Source organism: Lepidothrix coronata, unplaced genomic scaffold (assembly GCF_001604755.1).
Source record: "Lepidothrix coronata isolate B3197 unplaced genomic scaffold, Lepidothrix_coronata-1.0 Scaffold35, whole genome shotgun sequence".
Lineage (NCBI taxonomy): Eukaryota > Metazoa > Chordata > Aves > Passeriformes > Pipridae > Lepidothrix > Lepidothrix coronata.
Window position 1 is genome coordinate 5030734 of NW_016690215.1, and position 24690 is coordinate 5055423.

The 24690-nt window shown below is 42.8% G+C and overlaps 1 protein-coding gene across 1 annotated transcript; it reads left to right on the forward strand.

The window, feature by feature from the left end:
* Positions 1-1627: 1627 nt before the first annotated feature.
* Positions 1628-24472, forward strand: GRPR (gastrin releasing peptide receptor). The gene is made up of 3 exons (XM_017812220.1): positions 1628-2604; positions 20230-20581; positions 23485-24472. The coding sequence occupies exons 1-3, from the start codon at positions 2186-2188 to the stop codon at positions 23875-23877; spliced, it is 1164 nt and encodes a 387-aa protein (XP_017667709.1). The 5' UTR covers positions 1628-2185; the 3' UTR covers positions 23878-24472.
* Positions 24473-24690: the final 218 nt, after the last annotated feature.

The window sequence follows — 24690 nt, forward strand, 5'->3', positions numbered from 1 at the left end:
CTTCCTCTCAAAGCTCAGAAAGCAAAGAGGGAAGAGAGAGGGAAGGGGGAAGCATGTATGTCTTTGTCATGCAGCCCCTATCACCAGACTCCCAAATGTGTTGGGGGAAGTTCTAGGAGAGGTGTCCCACCACACCGTGTGACTGGGCTGCTTCAGTAGCTCCACAGTTCCTCTCTGTGCCTTTGGTACGTCCTGCTGTGCTAAACATGGCATTGCCTCCAAATGGCATCCATCCAACCTGGCAGCCTTGCACGGAGCTGGCCCTGACCCGCAGAACTGCCTGTGCGCCCTGATCAGACTGTGCACAGTAGCTCCACGTCCCCTGCTTCTAACAGTGGCAAACTCCAGCCTATTTTTAAAAGCACGTTTCTGTCTGAAAGGCATACCAGAAAATTTGACTTCTCCTCTGTACCCTCAAGTTCCCAGCACAGCACTGTCATGGGTGTTTGGCTTGGAAAAAAACATAAGTAGCCCTACTTAAAGTTAAGGGTACACATAAGTCCCTTGTTGACTTAGAGTGAACAGCAGCAAAGCAGCTGAAAACACTGACCCAGGTCACAAGAATGAGGCAGAAAAACAGCTATTGAAGTCTCCTGCTCTGAATCCCACCCTGGGACATGGCTCCCAAACCCCAGGACATTTTCCAGATTGTGTCCTGAAATGCTTGTTTTATGCAGAAACCAGTGATCACACTTTAATGCCTGGTTTGAATCGCCTCCCCCTTGACTTCAAAGTAACTCTAGCAGTTGCTAAAACATTCTTTTGCCTGCAAAAATGAGCAGTTGCAAGGGGAAATGTAAATTACAGCTTCATTTAATTCTGCAGGCTGGTTTCCAAATTAACTATATTTCTCTGCCGTTCAGAAAGTCCTCGTATATATTCATAAATAGCCTGTTATAAAGCAGTAAGACATCAGTAATATCTGTATCTTAATTAAGTTCTAAGAAGGAGTTATTTCAGGCTCTTATAAGCCACGCAACTTTCTCTCTGCTGTCTAAACATGTATTACCTATAGATGCCAGTATGGTGGGTATCTCATATATAGAAATGATCATGTTGAATAGCAAACTTCATGCCTTGGTGTTGTTACCTCCAAATTATAAAAATTAACAAAAAATGTGCAGAGTTCAGGCTTCCCTGGTTAACTTCAGGCACACACTGCTAATATTCATTTGCCTCCCTTAACAACAATGTTTATTTTATCTTAATTGGTTTTATTAATTTCTTTTGCTTGGAGGTCCGGGGAAGGTGAATTTGCCTTCATATCATCAATCTTTTTCATTGGAACAATTGAATACCCGAGTGTGAGGAAAATATGTGTGCTCTTACTCGAGAAGGTGGGATGGCTATTGTGACCTATTTGCGGAGTGACATTAACTGGGGTGAGTGGAGGGTATTTTATTTTTATGTTTGGTTGGTTTTTTGTTTGGGGGTTTGTTCTGGAGCTGTAAGTGAACAGACGTGTATTTTTTCACCTAAAGAGTTAAGGGGGGGTGCTGCCCCCCCACCCCGCGCAGCAGTGCCGGGAGCATCCAGCAGGCGGCCGGCGCTTCCCGGCTCTTCCCGGCGTTCCCGCCGCGCCGGGAGCAGCCCGCGCGCACCCTGGGAAGGAAGCAGCGCAAGGACTGACGTCCAGAAGATCCTGCCTATAGGATCCGAGCCGCCAGCCGAGCCTCGCTTTTCCCCTCACTTTAAATCCAGCTGGCGGGGGCAGGCACTGAAAGCGAGAGAGGTTGGCAATGCAGCGTGGCAGCAACTCCCGAAAGTTCGTGCTTTCTGTAACTCCCTTGTTTCGGACTCGGAGCTGCTCGGCAGACCTGAAGCTGGGAGTTTAGCAAGCCCCGTTTTTGAAAATGCCTGCCACTTGCTGGTCTGTGAATTTGATAATTGGCCTTCCAGAGCTGAGGAATACACAACAGCAAGACAAGTCTTGGAGGGAAAAGCAAATTTCAGGATTCAAACTATGCTAAAAGATGTTCTCCTTTCATCTTATGGAAACAGGACTGTGGAGCAAGCTGCAGGTGCTTTTCAGTTTGGTTATTATCAAGATGTCTCACAAACTGATATGACTTTTAAGCTCTTCTGACTCCTTAAAGCCAGCAAGCAGCAGCAAAATTAAAGCGAGAAATTTATGTGAGGACTTTCAAAGAGGAAAGCTGTCTTCCGAGAAGAGCAAAGTAGGACAATGGCATCTGGAGAGTGCTTTCTGCTAGACCTAGAAACAGATAACTTCATTCTCTACAACTTCTCTGTCAACCAGAGCGCAAACGTCTCCCTCCTCAGCGATGACTGGTTCTACCCAGCGTTCCTCTATGCCATCCCCACAATCTATGGGATAATCATTTTGATAGGCCTTATTGGCAATATCACTTTGATTAAGATCTTCTGTACTGTTAAATCAATGAGAAATGTCCCTAATTTGTTCATCTCCAGTTTGGCTCTGGGAGACCTGCTGCTTCTAGTGACTTGTGTGCCCGTGGATGCCAGCAGGTACCTTGCTGACGAGTGGCTGTTCGGCAGAACTGGATGCAAACTTATCCCCTTCATACAGCTCACCTCTGTAGGGGTGTCAGTCTTTACTCTCACTGCTCTCTCAGCTGACAGGTAAGCTTGGCTGCTGTCACCTTGAAAAGAAGCCTGCATAATTATAACTCCATAAAATGGACGACTACGAATGTGTATTTTCAGGTAACAAGTCTATTTTTAATGTAATGAGGGAAAAAGAACCACCTCAGGTAATTTCTGGTGTTTGTTAGCACAGAACTTGAAGAGGATGCAGACTGAACACGGGATACTTTTTCTAGGCTAAAATAAATGTTTGTGCAATTTAGCTAATAGTCTACATTAATTCAAATAGAAACGAGCAGATCAAGCTAAAGACCAGAGAGAGAAAGTGCTGTTAATGAAGCTCTGCTAAAAGGTAGCATGTTCATATTTGCCAAAAAGATAATTGATCCATATTTCATCAAACGTGAAGGCACTGGAGCAGCAATTTAAAGCACAGTGAAAATCAATTCTTTCTAGTGGTTTGCTTCCTTAAGGCTAATTATAGGTGAGGCAATATTTCATAAAATATTTTTCAAATATTAAAATGAGGATGCCAGGAATCTCAGTTTGTGATAGCCGGTGTATTTCCCTTCATTAAACTGTTTGCCCCTTTTCCAATCAAAACTGATCTGTGCTGTTGTTTCAGAAACTTCATCTTCCAATAATGTTTGATAAAAAATAATGTGCAGTAAATATGCTATTTTAGAATATGTTAAAACAACTTTGACTTTAACAAATTATATGCTTCTAATAAGCCAGCCCTATTTTCGATTTCTGTGAGGCTTTGAAAACTATCTCAGAGCATTCAGATTTAAATTCAAAAGGCATTTCCATTTGAAGGTTATTTGGAAGAAAGGAGCCTACCTTTCTGGAAAGGTTGTAAGTATCAGGCATTGGCTTTTATGGAAACTCTTATGTACATCAGAAAAGACAGGATATTTTGCTTCTAATTTGGATACTTAAGAAAGAGATTAAGGAGCACATTGTCACCATGCTGAAGTGACACCAAATAACTGAGTGAAAAATTATTTCAGTTTTGTTTTGCTCAAAAAAGACCTGGGGACTGCATCCTTGTTCACAAGTAAGTGAAACTAGGTTTACTTTGAGTAGTCCCTTGCATGCTACTCTGTCTCTCTTCCTAACCTGCTTGAAAACATCAGACTACTTTTTCCAGATTTCAGTGTGGTTTATGCACATATTTCAATATACTGTATGCAATCTCAAAGAAAGCAGATGACTCCTTAGAGTTTCAGAGACAGAACAGTCAATATGTTTGTCAACTCCATGTTGGGATATGTATAAAAATAGCACTGCTTGTCCCAATAGCAGATGGCAAACAGACCTATATGTAGATAAAAGTCTTAAAGCAATGTGCTCGAAAAGTGTTGGGAAAATAGGAAAACTGCACAAACTCCCTAGTAAAGGACCACCTACACTTTTTCCTGAGTTTGATGTGGTGGCTGGATCCCACGTGACTACTCTGAAGAAAATATTAGGAAAACAAGAAGTATTTCTCCAGGAAATTCATCCTTCCATTTTTAAGGGGTGTAAGAAAAGGAAAAATGCATTGTAAAGAAGATTGTGTTATAGAGAGATTGTTGCTATCTGATCACGTGCCACATAAGATAAACGTTGCAAATGCTTTTACTGAGTAACACATCAATAGCACTTTTTGCCTGAAGTGAAAGAACAGAACAGAAAACAGCAGCTGTGCCAAGCTTGGGCTTTGGTGACTTTAAGTTCTGAACTTCAGCTTTATCTGAAACCTATTAACCATCATGCTTTACTGGTTATCAAATATTACCACACTTTTAATGTTCCCATTTCCAAGGGATCATTTTACCCTCTTCTAATGCATCTGTGATCCACTGCAGAAGGAGATAATAATGAAACTTTTAACTTTGTTAGATCTATGAATCTAAACCGCTGTGCATTGAAACACAATTGTATCTATCTGTTAGATTTGCTGAAGTTTCTATTTTGGTAAGTTAACAGCAGTGCTGGGATAATTTTGTTAGAAAATAATAGTCTGTATTTTGTCAGCTCACAGCCCATTAGCCTATTTTCTTAAAATTGTCACTGTGAACTGCAGACCCCAGTATTAATCATGTCAGAACCACGTGGAAAATAACCATAAAATGTAAAGGGAAAACTTCCAAGATGTCAGTTGAATGTGACCACCATGGTGATGCCTGTCTGGGACTGTGGAGAGTCTGTAAGCCCAACACTCTGCTGTAGCCCCATCTCCGTAGGGAGATGCAGAGCCTGACATGTGAGATGGTTTCATAGACAACCATTTCTGAGGACAGACGTGACATTGCACAAAGGGAAACACCTGCAGAAGAAAGGGGTGTGGTGATGAGACCGGGTAACATGAGGTCTCAGTAGTCCAGCAGGTAACGCTGCTCAGGCACAGCTCATCTCACTTGGCTTTTGCTGTCTGAGGTGAGAAGCCATTCCGAGATAGTCAGCAAGGTGTCCTAGTCCATGGAAAGAGATGCCTCCAAAAGAGACAGGATAAATCACTACATCAAGATACCTAACTCCCTCCTTGGATATAGAGGAAGCCTTGCTGTTTAGCACAGATTACATGCCTGTATTTGAGCTGGCTAATGCTCAGGGATGTGAACCCTACCTGAGATACTCATATGAGGCATGTGAACGTCCCTGTTCTCATGAATTGAAGCCATAGACCATGGGAAAGGAAAAAATCTTCTAAACCATCTGCTGTGAATAGCATCACATGGCACTGTATCCAAAGAAAGTGGGACTTGTCAATGTACTACAGAACTTTTGTCCATAATTCATCTTCTGCAAAAAATTATAATAAAACCCTCTTGATTCCAGTGTCCTTCTACTGACAAAAGTAAGTGGGGACAACTGCTGGCATCACTGAAGGTATCACTGTGATGCCTAGAGAGACCTGGCATAGCAGGGGTCAGAAATCTGCTGCGTAAAGAAAAGTGTTGGAGTGTGATACAAGAGGGTCATTTCCAGAGACACAAGATGAAAGGCGGGGTGTAGGTGTGATGGGCAGATAGAGCATGTGAGAGAGTGGTGAAACACTTCTATGCTGCATGTTTATGACAACAGTACAAATCGTCTCAGCTGCTTTGGATCACCTTCTGGAAATGAGGGGCCCAGTTTTAATAGGTTTTTGCACATCCCATATAATGGATGCAAGAGTGTACCTTCTTGAGGTATACTTTTATTCTTTCCATTTCCACTTTCCCCTGTGTTAGGAATCTATCATCTGCCAGTGATTGCACTCTACTAAGTGCCAGCCTCCAGCACAGAGCACCAAAAGCTGCTCAGTGGTTTGACCCGCCGAGACTGAGGGGTTCTCTAGAGGATTGACTATTCACTTGCAAAGTTCTTGAGGAGAAATAGAGGGACAAATTGCTGATCTCAGCTTTTGTGCAGTGGGAGCCTCCCAGCCTGCAAGTGCTCAGTGTACAAATGGACACAGAAGAGCACACCTGCACAGGTTTGAGCAGGAAGGGCCTAGCCAAAGGGTGCTTAGTTTGGCTCTGTGTACAATCAGAAATTAAAGGTAAATTATTTCAGACAGTATGCAAGAAAGGGCAAAAAAGAGTTAACAATATTAGAAATGTATTTCCCGTGGTACCACTCCTCTGGCTGCACAGTGCTTGCATCTGTCTGACTGCTTTTGCAGGGGCAGTGGGAGCTGTCAGGTGATACCTGTTTTCCTGGGAGCGTGTCAAATTTTCAGAGCAGCCAGGAGAAGGTTAAGGCATGTGGTGTGCTTACAGCCACCTTCCATGAGTGATAAGGCGCCACGGCTGAGTATACAAGAGCAAAGAAGCAAGTGTTCCATGTGTGTGCATGCTGTTTGTGTGTTTTACAAAGACTGTAAATTATGTTGGCAGGGAAAGGACATTTGTCTGCCCTGCTGCTCTGCACTGTTGAAGCAGTGGGTTTCTTCAGCTGCTGCTCAGCTCATCCCAGAAAAAAGGAAATTTGAGTTCGCCCATCGGCTTGCCCTCCTCCTCCTCAGTACAAGGATAAGGGGTACAGAGGCACTTGTGAGAGCTGTGACACCTGGGCTTCTAGCCTAGGCAGGAAGGCCAAGGCTGGCTCAACAAGGGACAGGAAATTAAGGAAAATCTTTGCACAGTAAGAGGAAAAGCAGACCACTTAATTGCCTATGTCATGGGAGATGTCTTTATTTAATTGACTTTCTCCCGTGACTGACAGAATTTATTCATTTGCATTTGAATTACCCAGGCTGTCAAGCATTGATCATAGTTCCCCACTGTTTCACTGACATTGTAAAAAATCGAAATGCCTTGGTGCTCATGCAGTGAAACCTTCCTGAGGTAATGCTGTTTTTGCAAGCACACAGCAGAGTAGGTGTTAAGTGTAGTTGGAGTTTACAAGCAGCGTCTTTAAGTACCTTGGATTATCTGGATTTTAGTACTGGAAAACTGCAGCAATGCCTGCCAGCCAGAGGTGCCTGCTGTCCCGTGGTGGGAGTGACAGTGTAGTGAGACACATGGAGTGACATTACGTGTGAGATTAGGTTGCTTACCTTGGTAAAACCAGCTGCAGACAGCAGGAATTGCAGTCATATGGGAGACCTGAAATGAGGATGTTAGCTTTAGAAATGTTGACCTCAGTGCTTTGGGTGCAGAGATGGTTTCAGGGATACTGTAGCACTTCCAGCTGTGCCGAGTTCCTTGGAATGCGTCACAAACATGACTTTTGATGTTCCTCTGAACTCATGTGACAGTTTGTTTATCTAAGAAATGAAACCCTCAAACAACCCCCTCTCCAAAACAAACAAACAAACAAAAAACCAAACCAAAACAAAAAAGCAGTGGTGGATGGAAAGAAGCAAATCCAGAATTTCTAGAAATACACTTTTAAACATGCAAAAGTCTTTGTTTAGTGGACTCATGTCTTCTGTGATTTAGATGTCTCCAGCCCTTACTATTAATACTACATGCAAAACCAGAGGAGGAATAATATCTACATGTCAGTTCATTTATTTTATTTTACAATCACTGGATTATGTCTCCACAAGAGGACTAGGGGAAGTATGCCACTCTAAAATAAAAGCTATGGAAAGCCAAACTGGATTACAAAGTGACACTTTTTAAAAAAAATACGATCAGTTGTAAAGTGTCATGTCTGTGGTGGTTATGAATTTATTCTGGGCAATATAGCCATGGCATTCATGAAATTCTTTCAGGTCACTAAGGCACTATTTTGGCAATTTACTAGTGCTGTAATTTACTGTGCAGCCCCAGGAAGGTTTGAGGGGGTGGCGGAGAAAGCTGCTCTCTGAACTATGAAGACAGCCTCTAATCCAGTCAGTGCAAGTCAGCAGAATGATACCCCACGTGTAGATTTTGGATCCACTGATGTGATCTCAGCCAGGAACGTCAGTCCTTCCAAGCTGGGGAAGAAAACTGGAGGGACTTTGGGCCCCAGCCCAAAGCCTTCCCTTACACTGAAGCACTGGGCAGCCCCATCTCAACGCTCACTGCTGGCACAGTGTCCCTGCTGCTGCTCTTCACAGGGCACATGCAGAGTGACATAACCATATCTCTTTCAGCTGATGTACAAGAGTCTTAGATCCTCATTGCTGGCCACTGTGTCGATATAACACACTCTCAGCACCCTTTCCTCAGCCCCTGAATCCATCTGCACCAAGAGCAACAGATCAAACAGCACAAACTTTCTGAATATCTTGATTAACCAGAGCAGATGGCCAAAACACAATAGATGCACTTCTATAACCAGGAAGATTAGAGCTTCCATTTATAGCAGTGGGACTAGTGCGCAAATCCGAGGTTAGAGTCAGTGCTAATGTGCTGGAGACTGTCAATATTTAAGCAATCAAAAGGAAGAAAAGTTAGATTACCTATTGTTTACATTTCAGTAAAACCTAAAACCCCCAATCAGTTGTCATGGTCTCATGGTACGAAGTGCTGTACACACTGTTAATAAGGAGAGCAACTGGCCACGGAGAATTTGCCAGCTGCATGTCCCAGCAGTGGGTTGAGACGTCAGCGTTGCTGCAGGGAGGTGAGCTTACAGTGGTCCCATCAGTTCGTGTGTTACTTACCTGATGTTCAGATGTGGACAACAGTCTGTCTGAGAAGAGTAGAAGGCGGTTGAGCTGAAAAAGGAGAAGCAGGCACAACCTGTCCCATATATGCAATGAAACATCCAGTAACTGCTTTGCTCACAGACAGTCCCTGTTTTTCTTTATTTTTGAAAGAGACTTCTCTGCTAGCCCTATGGAGTCCCCTCACTTTTTTCTCAGCAGTTTGACACCCCGGTGCCCACCGTAGCCCATACCATCTGGGACACCCTGGGCCACAAGCTCCTACCTGAGCTCCTGCCTGTAGCAGGCTCCTCAGTCCCCCACACATTGTCCACTGTGTAGGGCCTCTGGCAAGGCCTTCCAATATCCAGAAGACCAGCCTGTGCCCTGGGGCAGAAAAAAAGGACTTGGGCCTCTTGCAGTGCTGAGACACCAGAAGGCATCCCAGCAGCAAGCCAATTGCTATGCTGTAGAGAAAGGCAGAAACCTGGAGATCTCTTGCAGAAAACTCTCCTCCTGATGCCAGGCTAGTGATCAGTTTAACTGGACTGCCAAAGACTGTGGAGCATCAAAGGGAGAACCATTGTCAGGGCTTTGCCCATCCTGTCCTTGCTTGCCCTCTGGCTACGGTCAGTCTCTTCAGCTCTATGGGAAGGCACGACAGAAAACAGTACCATGACACCCTGAGAGAAAGAAACATTTCTTCACACCTTCAGACAGCCCTGAAGCGTGAGATTTAGATGTGGACAGTCAAGTGCCCTGGGAGAACCAGAGATGCGGGCGCTGGACTAGGAGCTACTGCACAGTTCAGCAGTGCCCACACCTGTGCACAGAGGCTACTGAGTATCTCATAGGATTTGGATTAAAACAGATCTTTTTAGTGACACTGGGTTACGTTCTAAATATTCAGACTCACATACCACCCTGCCCCTCTCTTGTGTGTGTGTCACTGTTATCCTCTCTGCTTAGAACTTATGCCATATTTCAAATCGAAATTTGTTTGACCTTTAACCACTGCATAATAGTCCAATTCACAGCATAGCTGAAAGGTTGAGAGAGTTAGGGTTGTTCAGTTTGGAGAAGAGAAGGCTCTGGGGAGACCTTATTGCAGCTTTTCAATACACAAAGGGGTTTCTAAGAAAAACAGAGAGGGACTTTTTACCAAGACCTGTAATGACAGGACAAGGGGCAATGGTTTTAAATTAAAAGACGGTAGGTTTAGGTTGGACATAAGAAAGAAATTTTTTTATGATGCGCGTGGTGAGGCAGTGGAACAGGTTGCTCAGGGAACGGGTGAATGCCTCATCCCTGGAAGTGTTCAAGGCCAGATTGGGTGGGGCTTTGAGTAACCTGATTTCGTTGAAGATGTCCCTGCTCATTGTAGGGGTGTTGGTCTATTTGGCCCTTTAAAGATCCCCTCCTAACCAAGATGTTCTATGGCTCCATGATAAGAGCAGTCAAGGATAGCACTAGATTGTTCAGCCCCAACATGCTGCTGAAAGTTCATGTAGTGGTGATGATCTCTTATGACACTTACGTTTACTGAAGCCACAGAAAGGACTTAAACATCACATAACTGGCTTGACTGTATTTTGGATTACGCTGGAATGATGGGAATCCCACAGGATATCTCATTCTGTCATGTGCAGGAGAGATGCACTAATGCTTTCTCTTGGTTTCCTCTTTCCTTGAAAGGGCACTAATTTTTTTGCATCACCTGCTCACTTGGGTCCTATATATACTATTTTACACCTGGCTGAGTTAAATGGCTTCTGTTAGACTGTGGTCATTTACCCCAATGACTCTACAATAATTTTAGTCTGGTCATCCACTGTGTCATCTGCAAACTTTCCCAGCAAAGCTTTATAGCCTGCTCAAGGCAGCTGCTGATATGCACAATAAATAACACTGCATCTAGAGCAGGTTCCCAGGACCCAGGCTAGAAATGGCCCCACACACTGCTGCCTTCTTGCCAGCATGTTTGATGTGCTGCTAGGGAGGTCGTGGGGCTCGGGGTCCTACCCTGGAACAGCTTCACCCCTCCACACTTCCCCCCTAGTCCAGGACTGAATTTTAACCCTTGCCCTGTGGGAGTGGGGCAGGGATTGCATGGATAGGAGAGGGAGGACCACAGGTACCCAGGCACACACATGTGCATATCTACATGCATGGTCACTCATACCAACATGCCCATGGCAAGCTGTGCCTCCCTTGTACTCCAGCATGGCCCATAGCCTATTTACATCACCTATCACATTGTGACAAGGATAAAAAACCCCTGAAATCTGCTGTGCCTTAAACAAGACAGCCTTATGTTAATTATCATGTTAGTAGGATTAACCTCTCTATTATTCTAACTAAAACAGGCCTTGGGCAACCCAAGTACTTGCAGTTGTCTTGGTCACACCTTCCCACTTCTCTGAACTTCACAGCTTTGAAGCCAGTTCTCCATTTCTGGGGAAATCACCACTTTTTCGAGATTTGTAAAAAAATTAACACCGGTTGTTCCTCAGGCAGTTCCTTTAGTACTCCTAGGGGTAAATTATTCAGGCCTGCTGGTGTGAAACTGGTTTGTGTTAGCAGATGTCAGCTCACATCTTCTTTATTACATCTGACAAGTTTTCTGCTATGGCTGTAGTACAGCACACATAGTATAGAATCACATAAATCTCCCACACATTTGATCTTAAAGACAAATATCTGGTCATTGCTCATCACTTTGTCTCATCCTTGTTCATATATTCACCATTTATGTGTATGCCTGACTTACTGATTATTTTTTTTGTTCCTGATGTATTTTAAAATGCACATTCGTCTGAATGTGACCTTTGATAATTTGTTGGCTCCTCCAGCTTCTCTTATCAGTCACCAACATTTTAAAACTCCAATATTTGCTGTCATTTACTTTTGCTTTTCCCCCCATCTGTTGCATATTGATTTTTTTAATTACTTCTGTGAGGTTTTAGAATGACTCCTCAATTTCTCTTATTCAGGGCAGCTTTTTGCCCTGCAGAGTTTTTTCATGGCAAGGTGGGAGACACCAGGGAGCAGGCTGGGAGTCAGCTACTAGTGTATAGTTAGTGTTGTCGCTTTTATCTTTGTATTCTCAGTCAGCTGATTTGACAGCTCCTTTTAACTTCAAGAAATCCCCTTCTCTAAAGTTCACAGAATCATAGTGAGGTTTGGGTTGAAAGGGACCTTAAAGATTATCTACTTCCAAGCCCTCTGGTGTGGGCAGGGACACCTTCCACTAGACCAGGTTGCCCAAAGCCTCATCCAACCTGGTCTTGGTTTATATATATATATATATATATATATATTCTCTTTCCACAAAATTAAGATAAGCACACCACAGCTGCTATAGCTTATGGAAGTGCTAGTTTTTAGGTCAATGGTGTATTCTTCTTTGTCAGAACAAGGAGCAGTATTGATTTATTGTACATCACAGGCAGAACCTTTGGGGTTGAGAAACTGCCATTTTTAGAAATTCTAATGAATGTCTGTAACTGGCTTTGTGGGATGTCCAGCAGTTATGCCACCTGTTTAGGTTAGTCAGTGATGTTGTATTTGTGCACCAAAGGTGGTGCTTTCTGGAGAAATATGGCAGATTATCTAGTAAAATGAGCAGTCCATGACTGAGGCACCTGCTTTCATTGTCCTGGTAAGAGTTCAGTCCTCAGGCATGCAGACCCCCTGATCCCAGCTTGTTGACATGCCTGGAGACTTGGACTGAGACAGCAAAGCCTTGGATGGAAAGCATCAGTGGGGCCTACTCCTTTGCGTGCCTGGTGACCCAGGTGCCAGCACCAGTTATCCCAGCTCCACTCCAGATGCACAACAGGTTACCAACCCCAGGCACCAGCAAGCTGCTCCACCAGCATGTGTTTGTGGTGCCAGGTGGCATGAACATACATATCCCTCTGGCTGAGTGTTTTGAGCACGTCGAAACATGTACCCTGCTGAGTTGGTGCTGGGGAGCTGGGACATTGGCTGTGGGGGGGAGCTTGCTGTTTTTCAAGTTAAAGGATGTTTATAAACGAATGGGTCCCAGCCCTCCTTCTGACATCAGGTCTCACATTTGTTTGCAAGGACTGCAACAAGCTGCAAAGCTGGCCCCATTGAAATCTTTGACTTGGAATCAGATGAAGATCATCTACTGGTAATAAATATCCTGGGTGCAGTGGGGGTCTTTCTGATGAGAAAAGTGTCATTTGTGGGACTCACACTATTTCCTCTAGTAACCTTTACTACCATTGTTTTTCATATATATAGTTAACTTATGAAATATTTTATGCTCTGGATGGTCATGATTGAGAATAGCACATTCATTATGAGATGATTACTGTTTAAATTCTCCTTCACCAAAATGTAGTGCAATTCAATGGTCTCTAAAACACTCTGCCTCAATTCTGAATTTAGTCATTCCTGGACTGAAATTCCCATTTGTCCAGATTCCAGGATAATGTAGCAGTATGCAGGTATACAGACTGAATTTTGAACACATGCTTCAGAAAGTGAGAACTATGCCACTTCCGTCAATGCCTCCTTTTTCTTTTCATTTAAATGTTACATTAATAAAAAGAGAAAGTAGGCAGTACCTGCCAATGTATCTAAGACTTGCCCATTAGAGATGTCTTTGTGCCCATATGCAATTTACTGAAGATTTTAATAACAGATGTTCACTCAAGAATCATGCATAATAATGATAACTAAGTATGCAGAAAGCAGATAGACCCAGAATAGATTGTCGGAGTGTGTTGATGGGTTAGACAGTCTAGCAATTTTGTGGATTTATTGAATTGTCTTCAGAGCTATAAATATTCATAACATTCATGGTGGAAACAATAAAGAAAGTTTGTGGCATCTCATTTGTCATAAATTTCTTCAGATATTTAATAAGCCTTGCTTTCCAAGTGGCGTTTCACACTCAACAGGGCTCCATGTGCTTCATTTATGTAGTTTTTCCGTAGCATCAACTTTGTTGCCTTAGGCTTTTTTGCATGGTGATTGAGCCAGTCCTTCATATTATGTGGGCAAAACAATAATGTGATACTAGTAGAACATAATTAGAAAATCTTAATGAGAGGATTTTTGTTCAGTCTGTTGTCGGGCCAGGACCAGATCAATGTACGCGCATTAAGCTTACAAATGGGAACAGATGACTGAGGATTAGAGGGACTGTAAATTGCACAGCTTTTCTCCCAGTTTTGGTTACAAGTGGGAACAGAAGAAGTGTGGGGATGTGCTGACTGAGAGGCAGTTCTTTCATCATTACTGCAGGAAGTTGTGGCAATTTCAGGAGCTCGTTTTCTAGAGCTGGGAAGAACTCAGCATTTTCACTTCTCAGCAATTTACATGGCTGGTTTTTTTAGGACAATCAGTCCATTCCAACTAATCCCTGCTTTTTTATTTAAATTTGAGATTCACATTAGCCCAAATTCTCAAAATAGAACTCAGTTTAAACAGATTCAAAACTTTACAAGTGGATTTCTCACTTTGGAGATAAAGCAGAAAGTGGCAGTATGGCACATCTTTCTGCCAGCCTGATGCAGTCTAAACAGTGGGACTAGTAATGAAGCAAGGACAGTCAAGGCTTCTGAAATTCTGTTTGAACAGTTCTTAACACACTTGGGTTTTTTAAATCATTATACAAATTCAAGAGCAGGGCCCAGGATCTTTTTATGTAAACAGTGTAGGACATAGTAGCAGATAATACTATTTGGAAGAAACTTTCTTTGTCACTTAAGGAGTGAAACTTTGTCACTCCTGCAAATTCATTTGGGAGGGGCGGGGTCCTTTTCCTCTGTAGAAAGGATGGGGGAGGCTTTTTTTTTCTCTTCTTATTTTTCTTGCAAGCATGAGGTTAAGCTGCAAGAAGATGGACATGCTTGGAAGGACTGTGATAGAAAAGAGCAGTACTCTGTGGCGGTCTCTTTTAGCTGTTTTCTCTGCTACACTCCCACTGCTGAAAAAAGTAAAGAAGCAAGAGTTATGAAAGCAACTTAGTGCCTCCTTTTAAGTCAGATTCAATCAATGAAAGGGAGGTAGTGGCAGGCACATAGCACTATACAAGCTGTGCTGTCATATTCGGTCACCAGGAATATCTCTGACAGCCACTGACCTCTGTGACCAGCTACCTTCTCTGCCATGAGGGAGGGATGTTCCTTTCCCACTGCCGTCATAAAAGAGGAAAGCAAGATGAGGCTGCCTATAGAAGCAGCTTCTCCACACAGCATAAAGTTACTTCCCTAAAAACAAAAACCCCAGAGATTTAGACATATGGAGCGAAGTTAATTTAAATCCAAGGGAAACATCTGATTTTCCTCCCGCGCTTTAGTTGTTTTAATTTAATTTTTGTGGCTGTTGTAGCAGGCATAAGTAAGTGGATGAAGGTGACAGGAAAAAGCCATGAAGGAAGAACTGAGGCTGCAGTGTTACAGATAAGGTCCTTTCTTCCCCAGAGAGTAAAATTTCAGCCCTGCATGTCCATATGCTTAGAAACATATAGGCATAATGGCTTTGCAGGCAGAGTCTGTTTATGCTTCAGCTGATATGTATTTTCTTGGCTCTGCTGAGGAGCACAAGGATGGATAAAGTATTTTTTGCCAGCAGAGAAACTGCTCCTAGGAAATTTTGACATCTGTTTGGGGCCTTATTTTGATCTGTGTCTTTGGAGAGTATACGTGGAACTGTCTTTTCCGTGGTAAAGCTACTTCTGTGCTTATATTTGAAGCTGCAGCTTTGGGGCTAAGTACATGGTATTAACCAATGTTTGCATAGTCCAAGTTTTAGAGTACATTAGGTGATGCTATCATTAGTTATATTATTATTAACACAAGGATAATGACATAGTTTTCTATTTGCCTGTCATATTAACCTCAGTGTAAAAAGTATTTACCACAGAAAGACCTTTGGTGTGCCACATTTTAGTGATTTATGGTCATTTCAGTAGTTTCAGTTCTGAGAAACAATTACTCAATAAGTACAATAGAGATCCTAAGAGATGTATATAAGACATTTCCAAGGATTCAGTGGACATGCACATGCTCTGTGAGATCTTACCAATCCACAATGAATTTTGAGGATTAGTTTAGGAAGTGATCAGGCATTCTGGGTTGAAGCAACCCTCTCACCAGCTTCCTCTTGGAGGCCTGGAGATTGACCTGGGACAGCACCTGAGCAGTGACTGTGGCTGGTGTAGGAGAGGATTTCCCTACAGGGTGCATCAGGGTGCCTCAGGAACTGCAGTTATGTTAAGTGCACTTAAGAGTGCCCCACGTGTAATTTCTTTTTGTGGGCTCCTTTGAACAAGACTGAGAGGCATGGAGATGATTGGCATCCATCCTGGCCCAAAGGCAGCTGCAGTGCATGCAGCAGGTTGCTGCTTCACAAGCACAGGGGGAACAGAGAAATTCAAAGACTGGGCAGTGGTAAAGGTCAGCATCTCTTTCATATTTCTGATCAGATCATCAACCTGGTCATTTTCATCTGGGCTCTTTGACAACTGGAGAGAGATTGGAGTTGACATGAATTCTTGACTATCTCTTTTTATTCAGCTGAATCTTCAGAAGGCATATTTTTAAGTTTTGGCCTTTGTTGTAGGGCATGAATCCTACCTCTGGTTTATAATCTTTTTCAAAAATTTCTTTAAAAGCGGATACGGAAAGGAGTTCAGCTGAAAAAAAATAAATATATTAAACAATAATGAGAGGCTGAATGTGAGGTGATAAATCCAGGGCCAGATTTACTGCAGACAAGTTGAACATGTGACACGTACTGCCTGAGCCCATGTTACTATATGAGTTAAAAATAATGCTGTGATAAGACCTTTGCACGACAGCTTGCTTGACTGGCCATGTTGGTCCGTGGCTCCACTGAGGTATATAGGCATATTCATCAATGTCCCCTTCAAAGTGGATAGAAATATTCACATGCTGGATGTTAAATGTGGTAAAGTTATGTGCTATGTGCCTCAGGCTAACTCATTGAAAAAGAAATTGCAGAGGACAAAGCTGTGGAGAGCTTGAATTTTTATTTGACATACAGACTGGAAATATATGTGCTGAAAAGCAGAATGAGCTGCTGCTCAAATCCAGTCTACCTTGATGAAGTTCTTAAGAAATGTCAAATAAATTAAAAATCTCAAGGTTGACCCGGGCCAGGAAGGTGGTGCAGGAAAGTAAAGGAATGAAGGCATTTCTGAGCCCCACTCAGAAACCAACCAGGAGCTGCAGCTTTTTCACCCCCTGAACACCGACCAGAGGAAAACCTCCTAGTGGTGTCTTAGCCCAAGCACCAGCCTAGGGGTCCAATTCCTCATGTGTAGCCCCCACCCCCTGTGCCCTTACTGCAGACAGTAGCTGCTGTCCAGAACCTAATCTGGCAGGGGAGGGGGAATTGCTGCTGAGACACGAGCTGAGGAGGGACCCATTGATGCATCAGCAAGGTGACTGGAAATGGAGACTCCCACCAGATCAATACTGATCAATCAAGCTTTAATACTCAGAGACTAATGGAGATTACTGAAGATTTCTGAATAAGTTAACTCACCATCAAAGAAGTCATGTAGATAGTCAGCAGAATAATTTGATTTCATTGTCAGGCTATGAAGAAAATATCTCCCTATGTTTCTGCACCTGAGAATGTACATTTTCAAAACCTATTTTCTAGCTTTGTTTCTTCTGTTTTATCTTTCTGTTCTTTCACCCTCATGCTTTAAGTGTACACTGAAGCAAAACCTCTGTCAGATCTTCTCCTTTGTCGGCTGTAGGAGACTTTAAAAATAAACTAAACATCTAGTTGTCCTAGTTAGAACATCTGGGACCAGCTCATCATTGTGTGGGTGTAACCCAAAACTGTGTATTCTATAGTCTTCCATGCAATTTCCCAGAAACTGTTATCAATAGACTATTACAGCAGCTGCCCAGAGCACACCTGACCTCTCAGGCTATAAACTGGGTGTTAAGAGGCCTGTGAGATAGGAGGATGCTCCTGTCCTCATCCCCATTGTGGAACTTCCCGCCCTGAGGGAGGTACTGGGCATTCCTGCCTGAACCTGAGGATATATAATCTTGGGGTCTTGAGACTTCTGGTACCACTCGTGGGATCGAGAGAAGGCCTGTGACCACCACTCTCAACTAGACTGCAGACCACCACTCTCCACCAAACTGCAACCATCACTCTCAACCAAACTGCAATCACCACCCTCGACCAGACTGCAACAGCACTCTCACCAACGGGTTTTCCCTCTCCCTTTACTTTGGACTCAGGGGGCCCAAAGAACACCACTCTGTTCATGCCCCAGGGTGCTGGGTTATGCATTTGGGTTTTGTGGGTTAAAACCAATTGCTTGTCTGTATAATTGTATTTATTCTATTATTTTTATTAAATTGTTATTCTGACTCTTTTGAGTTGGGTTCATTTTCCCCTGCCAGTTTACCTTTAAACCAGCACATTAGTAATCAGTGCCAGCATTCCTAGCCATTTCTAATTATGTTCTCTCAAAATTACATTGTTTGTAAATGCCATCTCTAATTAAAATATACTAATAACTTGAAATGGATTCATTTTCTGGCTCCCCCTACTCTGTTAGTGTTAATAAAAATTAAAAAGAGTTTCTCTTTCTCTGTATTCTTTAACTTATTCATGTTCCTGGAAATTAATGCTGTAAAATACTGTCTCAGCTGGCTATATTTTATAAGAAAATCCCAGAAATAATCATGCTAACATGCTATGTTGATACGCAGACAGTAAAGCATCTGCAGAAAAACCTTTGCATTAACTAAATTTAATACTTTGATATATTATTAATTTCCTTCTACATTTCTCTTCCTTAAGGTTTAGTGAAGATTTTCAGTTAGCTAGTGTTTATGTCAATAATCTATATCTGGTCAGTTAAACTGTAAATCAAGCTATTTCAACAACACTGTTTTAGTAATCTACCTTCTGTTCTGTTACTGCAATAGCTGTAGCGTCATATTTGTGCCACGATTTTCTTGACCTGAGATTATGATCTGGTGCTAGAAGGTTGTGCTTTGTAGTATGACACCACTAGAGTGCAAGTTAAAGAGGTGTTAAGCAAGCCTTAAAAATACTGTATCTGGGCACTGCAGCTGCATAGCTGGATTAAAGGGGAGCTGTAGAGCTTGGAGAATAAGTGGTTAAACAGCAAACTGTTGAGCAAAGTGTCTGTAGTACATGAAAGAAAAAATCATCTACACAAGACATCTGTATGAAGGAACATCTGCAAATGACAAAATGTCCAGATACAGTCTTTATAAAAATAAGTATAAATAAATGGAAATATGTATGTAATCATGTTTACATGTATATACATGCATCTATAGATATAAATATGTTTATGTATATAAAATATACTCAGAGATATGTAGACACAATCATACCTACATAGAGGGAAAGAGTAGGTGTGCTGAGCAGGATATTGCATATAATCAGACACTGAATTCATGCTTATCCTGCAAATGAAGCAATTACCCAGCTAAAACAGTGTGGGACTGATAGACTCCTCCTTCAAATGTTTAGCCTTAGATAATGCAGACTGTAGTAAGCAGGGAATCATGAAGTGTCCCCAGAGCATGGGTTTTGGCTGACCAAGGGGGTACCAAATGCACCACAGGCAGTGTGAGGTAGATCCTGGCAGAAATATCCTACAGTTTGTAACTGGTATGATGATGACCCTAAATACTAATTTAGGAAACCTGTAGATATTCCTTCCTAATTGTCTTTTTTTTTTTCTACCATGTTTCTTAAATGCATATGTGAGTTGTGGTTTACTTGGAGTGTGAACTCCTGCCAGAGCAGGGCTCCGGCGTATATGAAGCTCTGATGTTTTCCATTCTTCTCATTACACACATCAACTTCAAATAAGTTTGATTCTATGATTTTCTTGGATTCTAAAGTACAATTTTCTGAAAGGATGAAATAATGAAAGACAAAATTTCAAATCAGAAATATCTTCTACATATCTAGCATAGCAAGCAATAATTTTTTTTTTCTGCAAGAAACTCAGTTAGTAGTTCTGGCTACTTAATCTGAGTGCATTGAGTTAAGGACAACTCTTGCCAGCTGCACCACCAAATAGCAATTAAAACATGCAATATGCTCTTTATAGCTTGACTAAAAATAAGCTGTGGCTTGCAGGAGGCCAGCACACTCACAGCTTGAAACGTGTGGCAGAATCTCAACCCAGTTTCCTTCAATACTATTCTGTGAAAGCTGCTGTATGCTTTTGAAGAGAAGTCTATGATTGCACTTCCTGTCTTAATGCTATTTGGACACATATTAATGTCATTAATATTAATTTACATGTTAATGTCAGGCAGCACTGTGCTTTGTTGGGTCGATTGCAAATTAAATGAACTCATAATCAATACACGTGAAACTGAATGGACCCATGACAGGTGGCTCTGGTTTAAAATGGGAAATCTATTGAAAACATTGAAATTTAAAACATCAGAAAAGAAATCAGTCTTGAGTAAAGGAGGCTTTCATTTGGGTTTTTATTTCTGAATGAAAGGGAAAAGCAGGAATACAATGCCTGAATGTTGAGGTCAATAAACTATTTCCTTTTTTGTTTGTTTTTTTAGGTATAAAGCTATAGTAAGGCCAATGGAGATCCAAGCATCCCATGCACTGATGAAGATCTGTGTGAGAGCTGCTATAATCTGGATTGTATCCATGTTGCTTGCCATCCCTGAAGCAGTGTTTTCAGATCTGCACCCTTTCCATGACAAAGGGACTAATAAAACCTTCATCAGCTGTGCTCCTTACCCTCATTCAGATGGGCTGCATCCCAAAATTCATTCAATGGCATCATTTCTCATATTTTATATCATTCCCCTATCTGTAATTTCAGTATATTATTATTTTATTGCTAAGAATTTGATCCGGAGTGCTTACAACATCCCCGTGGAAGGAAATGTGCATGTGAGGAAACAGGTAGAGATTTGACTTTCTTCAAAAATCCACATTCTCTTTGATTCTGGGAGGAAAGATGGAATACAGAGAAATTTATACTGGAACAGACTGCATTTGTTGTGCTAATTTTAATAGATTACTTGGGGTAAAAGAATTAAAATGGTTGAAAGAAGCCATGACATAGGGCTAAACAGTTAAAGCATCACCTCCTATTTCTAAGTTCAGAGACTTTGGCAGAGTGGTTACCATGGCAAGCATAGCAGGAGACCCATGCCAAAGCCTGGAAAGGTGTTGACTGGTATGCAGGGAAAGAGGCAGAGCTGGATACAGTGTTTAGAGATTGAATCAAAGGGGTGATATGGGAGAAAACCAAAACTTCTGAAAGTTGTTTTGTCAGAGAGAGGACCTTGGATAAAGCCTTACCTGTTTCTAAACAGCTTATTGACCTTGACATATTTATATTATTTGTCTCACCTCTTCCTTTCAACTGAGGTGTGCTTCAACCTCAGCTAAACTGACACAAGCTGTTCTTCAGCTGAACAATTGTCCACACAATTGCACCCAGCTGACACCTCCACCTTAGGCTGACCCAACACAATCATGTCACATAGCTTTCAGGTGCTATGGTGAAGCAGTAGGCCTGGAAAGACTTGTTTTTTGCCCATCAAATAAGGTGCAATCTCTGAAATCCTTGTCCTTTTCCCCTTCTGAATGTGCGTAAATCTTTCTCCCCTGCAGGCCATTTCTCCGCTGATCCGATGGCTGTTTTGATTAGTGACAATAATTGAGCAATAAAAGCAGCCCTTTCACCCTTTGGTTTTGGGGAGAGAGCTCTAAAGAAAGCAAAAGGCCAGGCTGCAGTCTAGCACCCTCAGTCCATCATTCCTGTCCTGCAGTGCATTCAAGAGCTATAGGTCTCCATCTGAGATAACTGGTATCGATTTCTTTATTGCATTGCTTCCTTTCTTTATAGTGCAGATGTGGCCTCAATAGCCCTATATCAAATTAAGCATACATTTAAAAAGAATATATGGTTTGGCCAAGGAGAGCCCTTTCTCAAAGGATTTAATTTTCAGCCCGTTCTCTGGAGACATTATCACCTGGTACATGTCAATCCTCCCTAAGCTCAATGGCTGATTTTCGGTCAGTGCCATTAAAAGGGCACCAAATAAAGTCAAAATGGGCTTGTCAGGTCTCTCATGCCTGCTTCCTGCTTGCAGCTGCCCTGAGGAAAGATCAGCCTGTGTAAGATGCTCAGTTTCTGATTTACCTGTGCAGCTTGGAAGGGGAGGTAGGATAGCAAAGTGTCCCTGGAGTCTGGCCAGGCACTGCAGCTGCACTAGGGCAGGAGCAAGGGCAGTGGGGCTGGGGCTATACAGCAGTTTCAGGTCATCCGGGCCCTACTTAAATACAGGGAGTGGGATGCAACAAATTCCCTAGGAGCACCTGTAAAGAGTTGCAGGGATTGCCAGAGAGGAGAACATTACTAAGCCCTAAAAAGTCAGCAGTGTTATACTTTCCAATCCTGCAAACTCTGGCTGTGCAACCTCTCCCAGAGAGCAGTACATTTCTGAGCAGCTCTGTCTGTCCTCTCCTTTTGGGCAACCTCCATCATGGCTTTTGTGTTCTTTAGGAAGAGAGATCGCAGAATCAACTAGGTTGGAAAAGACCTCTGAGATCATCTAGTCCAACCTATGACCTCCCACCACCTTGTCAACTAGACCATGGCACTCAGTGCCAAATCCAGTCTTTCCTTAAACACCTCCAGGAACTCCACCACCTCCCTGGGCTGCCCATTCCAATGCCCAGTCATTCTTTCTGTGTAGAACTTCTTCCTTAATGTCCAACCTGAACTTCCCCTGGCACAGCTTAAGACCATGCCCTCTTGTCCTATTGCTGGTTGCCTGGGAAAAGAGACCGACCACCCCCCGGCTACAACCTCCTGTCAGGTAGTTGTAGACAGTGATGAGGTCTCCCCTGAGCCTCCTCTTCTCCAGGCTAAAAACCCCAGCTCCCTCAGCCACTTCTCTGTGCTCCAGACCCTTCACCAGCCTCATTGCCCTTCTTTGGCCTAGTGTGCAGCACTTGTGGACAAAAGACAAGGTATGGTTTACCTCAGCTCCCCTTGGTTGAGCAATACCTTTGGGTTGACTCCAAGCACGTAGAAGTAAGTAAAACAAAAGTGTGTCCTGTGTGCATGAAGGTTGTACTGCGTGTTAGCTGGCTTTGTAAAAGCACCTTTCCCTGACAAAGCTCAAATTGTGCTCAGAGGTGTTCATTCATCTATTCACCACCTGTATCTGTCTTCTCCTGGTGGCTCCAGTGCTTTCAGCTGAAGGATTCACCTTGCCACTGCCTCGGTGTTTCCCCAAGTACAGAATATCCTTTCTCTGCTTCTCCATCTCCTTCAGACTCTGAGTGCTGCACTTGAACTCAAAGGGCTGTAAGCTGTTGACAGCCCTTTTGTGTACATATACCACATGGCCCCATGGCAGAATGTCCTGCATCTGGGCTCTGTGAAAAATCCCAGACTCCTACCCGATAATTAATTATAATAATGATACTAATAATAAAGTAATATATTAAAATTGCATATGATTGTATATATTATATGTGGATAACTAATGCAAATGTCCACACTTTTGTTGCCTGAGCTGGGATTTTGCAAACTGACAAGTCAATGGAATTTTTTCTCTAAACAGGAAAGACTACTTCTTAGGTAATAAATTTTCAGAATTATTTGGTTTTGAGGGAAGGGATTTGAGGAGAGTTCTTGACTCTGTTCACCTGCAGTCCAGATTTCCCTGCTCTGGACATCCCACCTGCCATGGGCTAGCCTCAAATCTGCAGTGCTGGTAAAAATTGTCAGCTACTGGTCTGAGCTAGGAATAGCAGCTAATCTGCATCTCTCTTTCTTCTTCCAGATTGAATCCCGTAAGCGTCTGGCCAAGACTGTACTGGTCTTTGTGTGCCTCTTTGCCTTCTGCTGGCTTCCCACTCACATCGTCTACTTGTACCGGTCCTACCACTACTCCGAGGTGGACACCTCCGTGCTGCATTTCATTGCCAGCATCTGTGCCCGGATCCTGGCCTTCACTAACTCTTGTGTCAACCCATTTGCTCTCTACCTGCTCAGCAAGAGCTTTCGGAAACAGTTCAACAACCAGCTGCTCTGCTGCAGAGCTCGCCTTCTCATCCGGTCCCAGAGCATGGCCAGGAGCACCACACGAATGACCTCCCTCAAGAGTACCAACCATTCCCTGGCCACCTTCAGCCTTATCAATGGCAACCACCTTTGCCACGAGGGCTATGTCTAAAGGGCACAGTCAGGCACCACCGTATCATGTACTTAGCATGGTAGCTTGACTTTGCTCCGGGGGGGCAGTGAGTAGCACACACACAAAGGCACACATGGATACAAGGAGGTCTGATGTGCTCAGAGAACTCAGAGGAGCTTGAAGCATCTAACGTTTCATCTTGGACTGAGGTTGAAGTATCCAGCATTTCACCCTGGACTGAGGCATCATCAGAGCATCAGATCATTGAGCACCAGCCCACGGGAGCTCCCTGGGAAGTGCTGCAAAAAGTTGCTTCAAGACCTGCTGCTTCTACTGAGAGCAAAATGAGCACCTTAAGATCAAATATTGTTTGGCTCTGCAGAATCTTCATCACTTTCTGCTCAGTCCCAAACTCATGCAGATTTACAGCAGTGACAAAGACCGTATCAGGTGCACACAATTTGTCAGAACACTTTCATTCATCAGTTCATGGTAAAATATATTTTGACATAGAAATAAATCCATTTAAATAAGGTAAATACTTTTACAAAGGAGTTCACTGCAGGTCATTTACAGACTTTTCAAGTATTTATTAATGTTCTGAGTACAGTATTAATTCATGGTATAAAACGTATCAACAGTTTACTGGGGCATGTCAGTGGCCCCATCTGAAATTAATAGTATCTTGCACCACATCAGTGTGAAAGCAGTAACATGAATAAATGTGAGTTGGAATATGTTTAAAGTTTTCAAATGTGTGAGCTGTTACCATGTTGTGGAGGAGACAACAGGGTGATTTCCAAGCATTACTGTTTTGCTATTTCTGTCTTCAAGGTGTGAGATAGTCAGTGT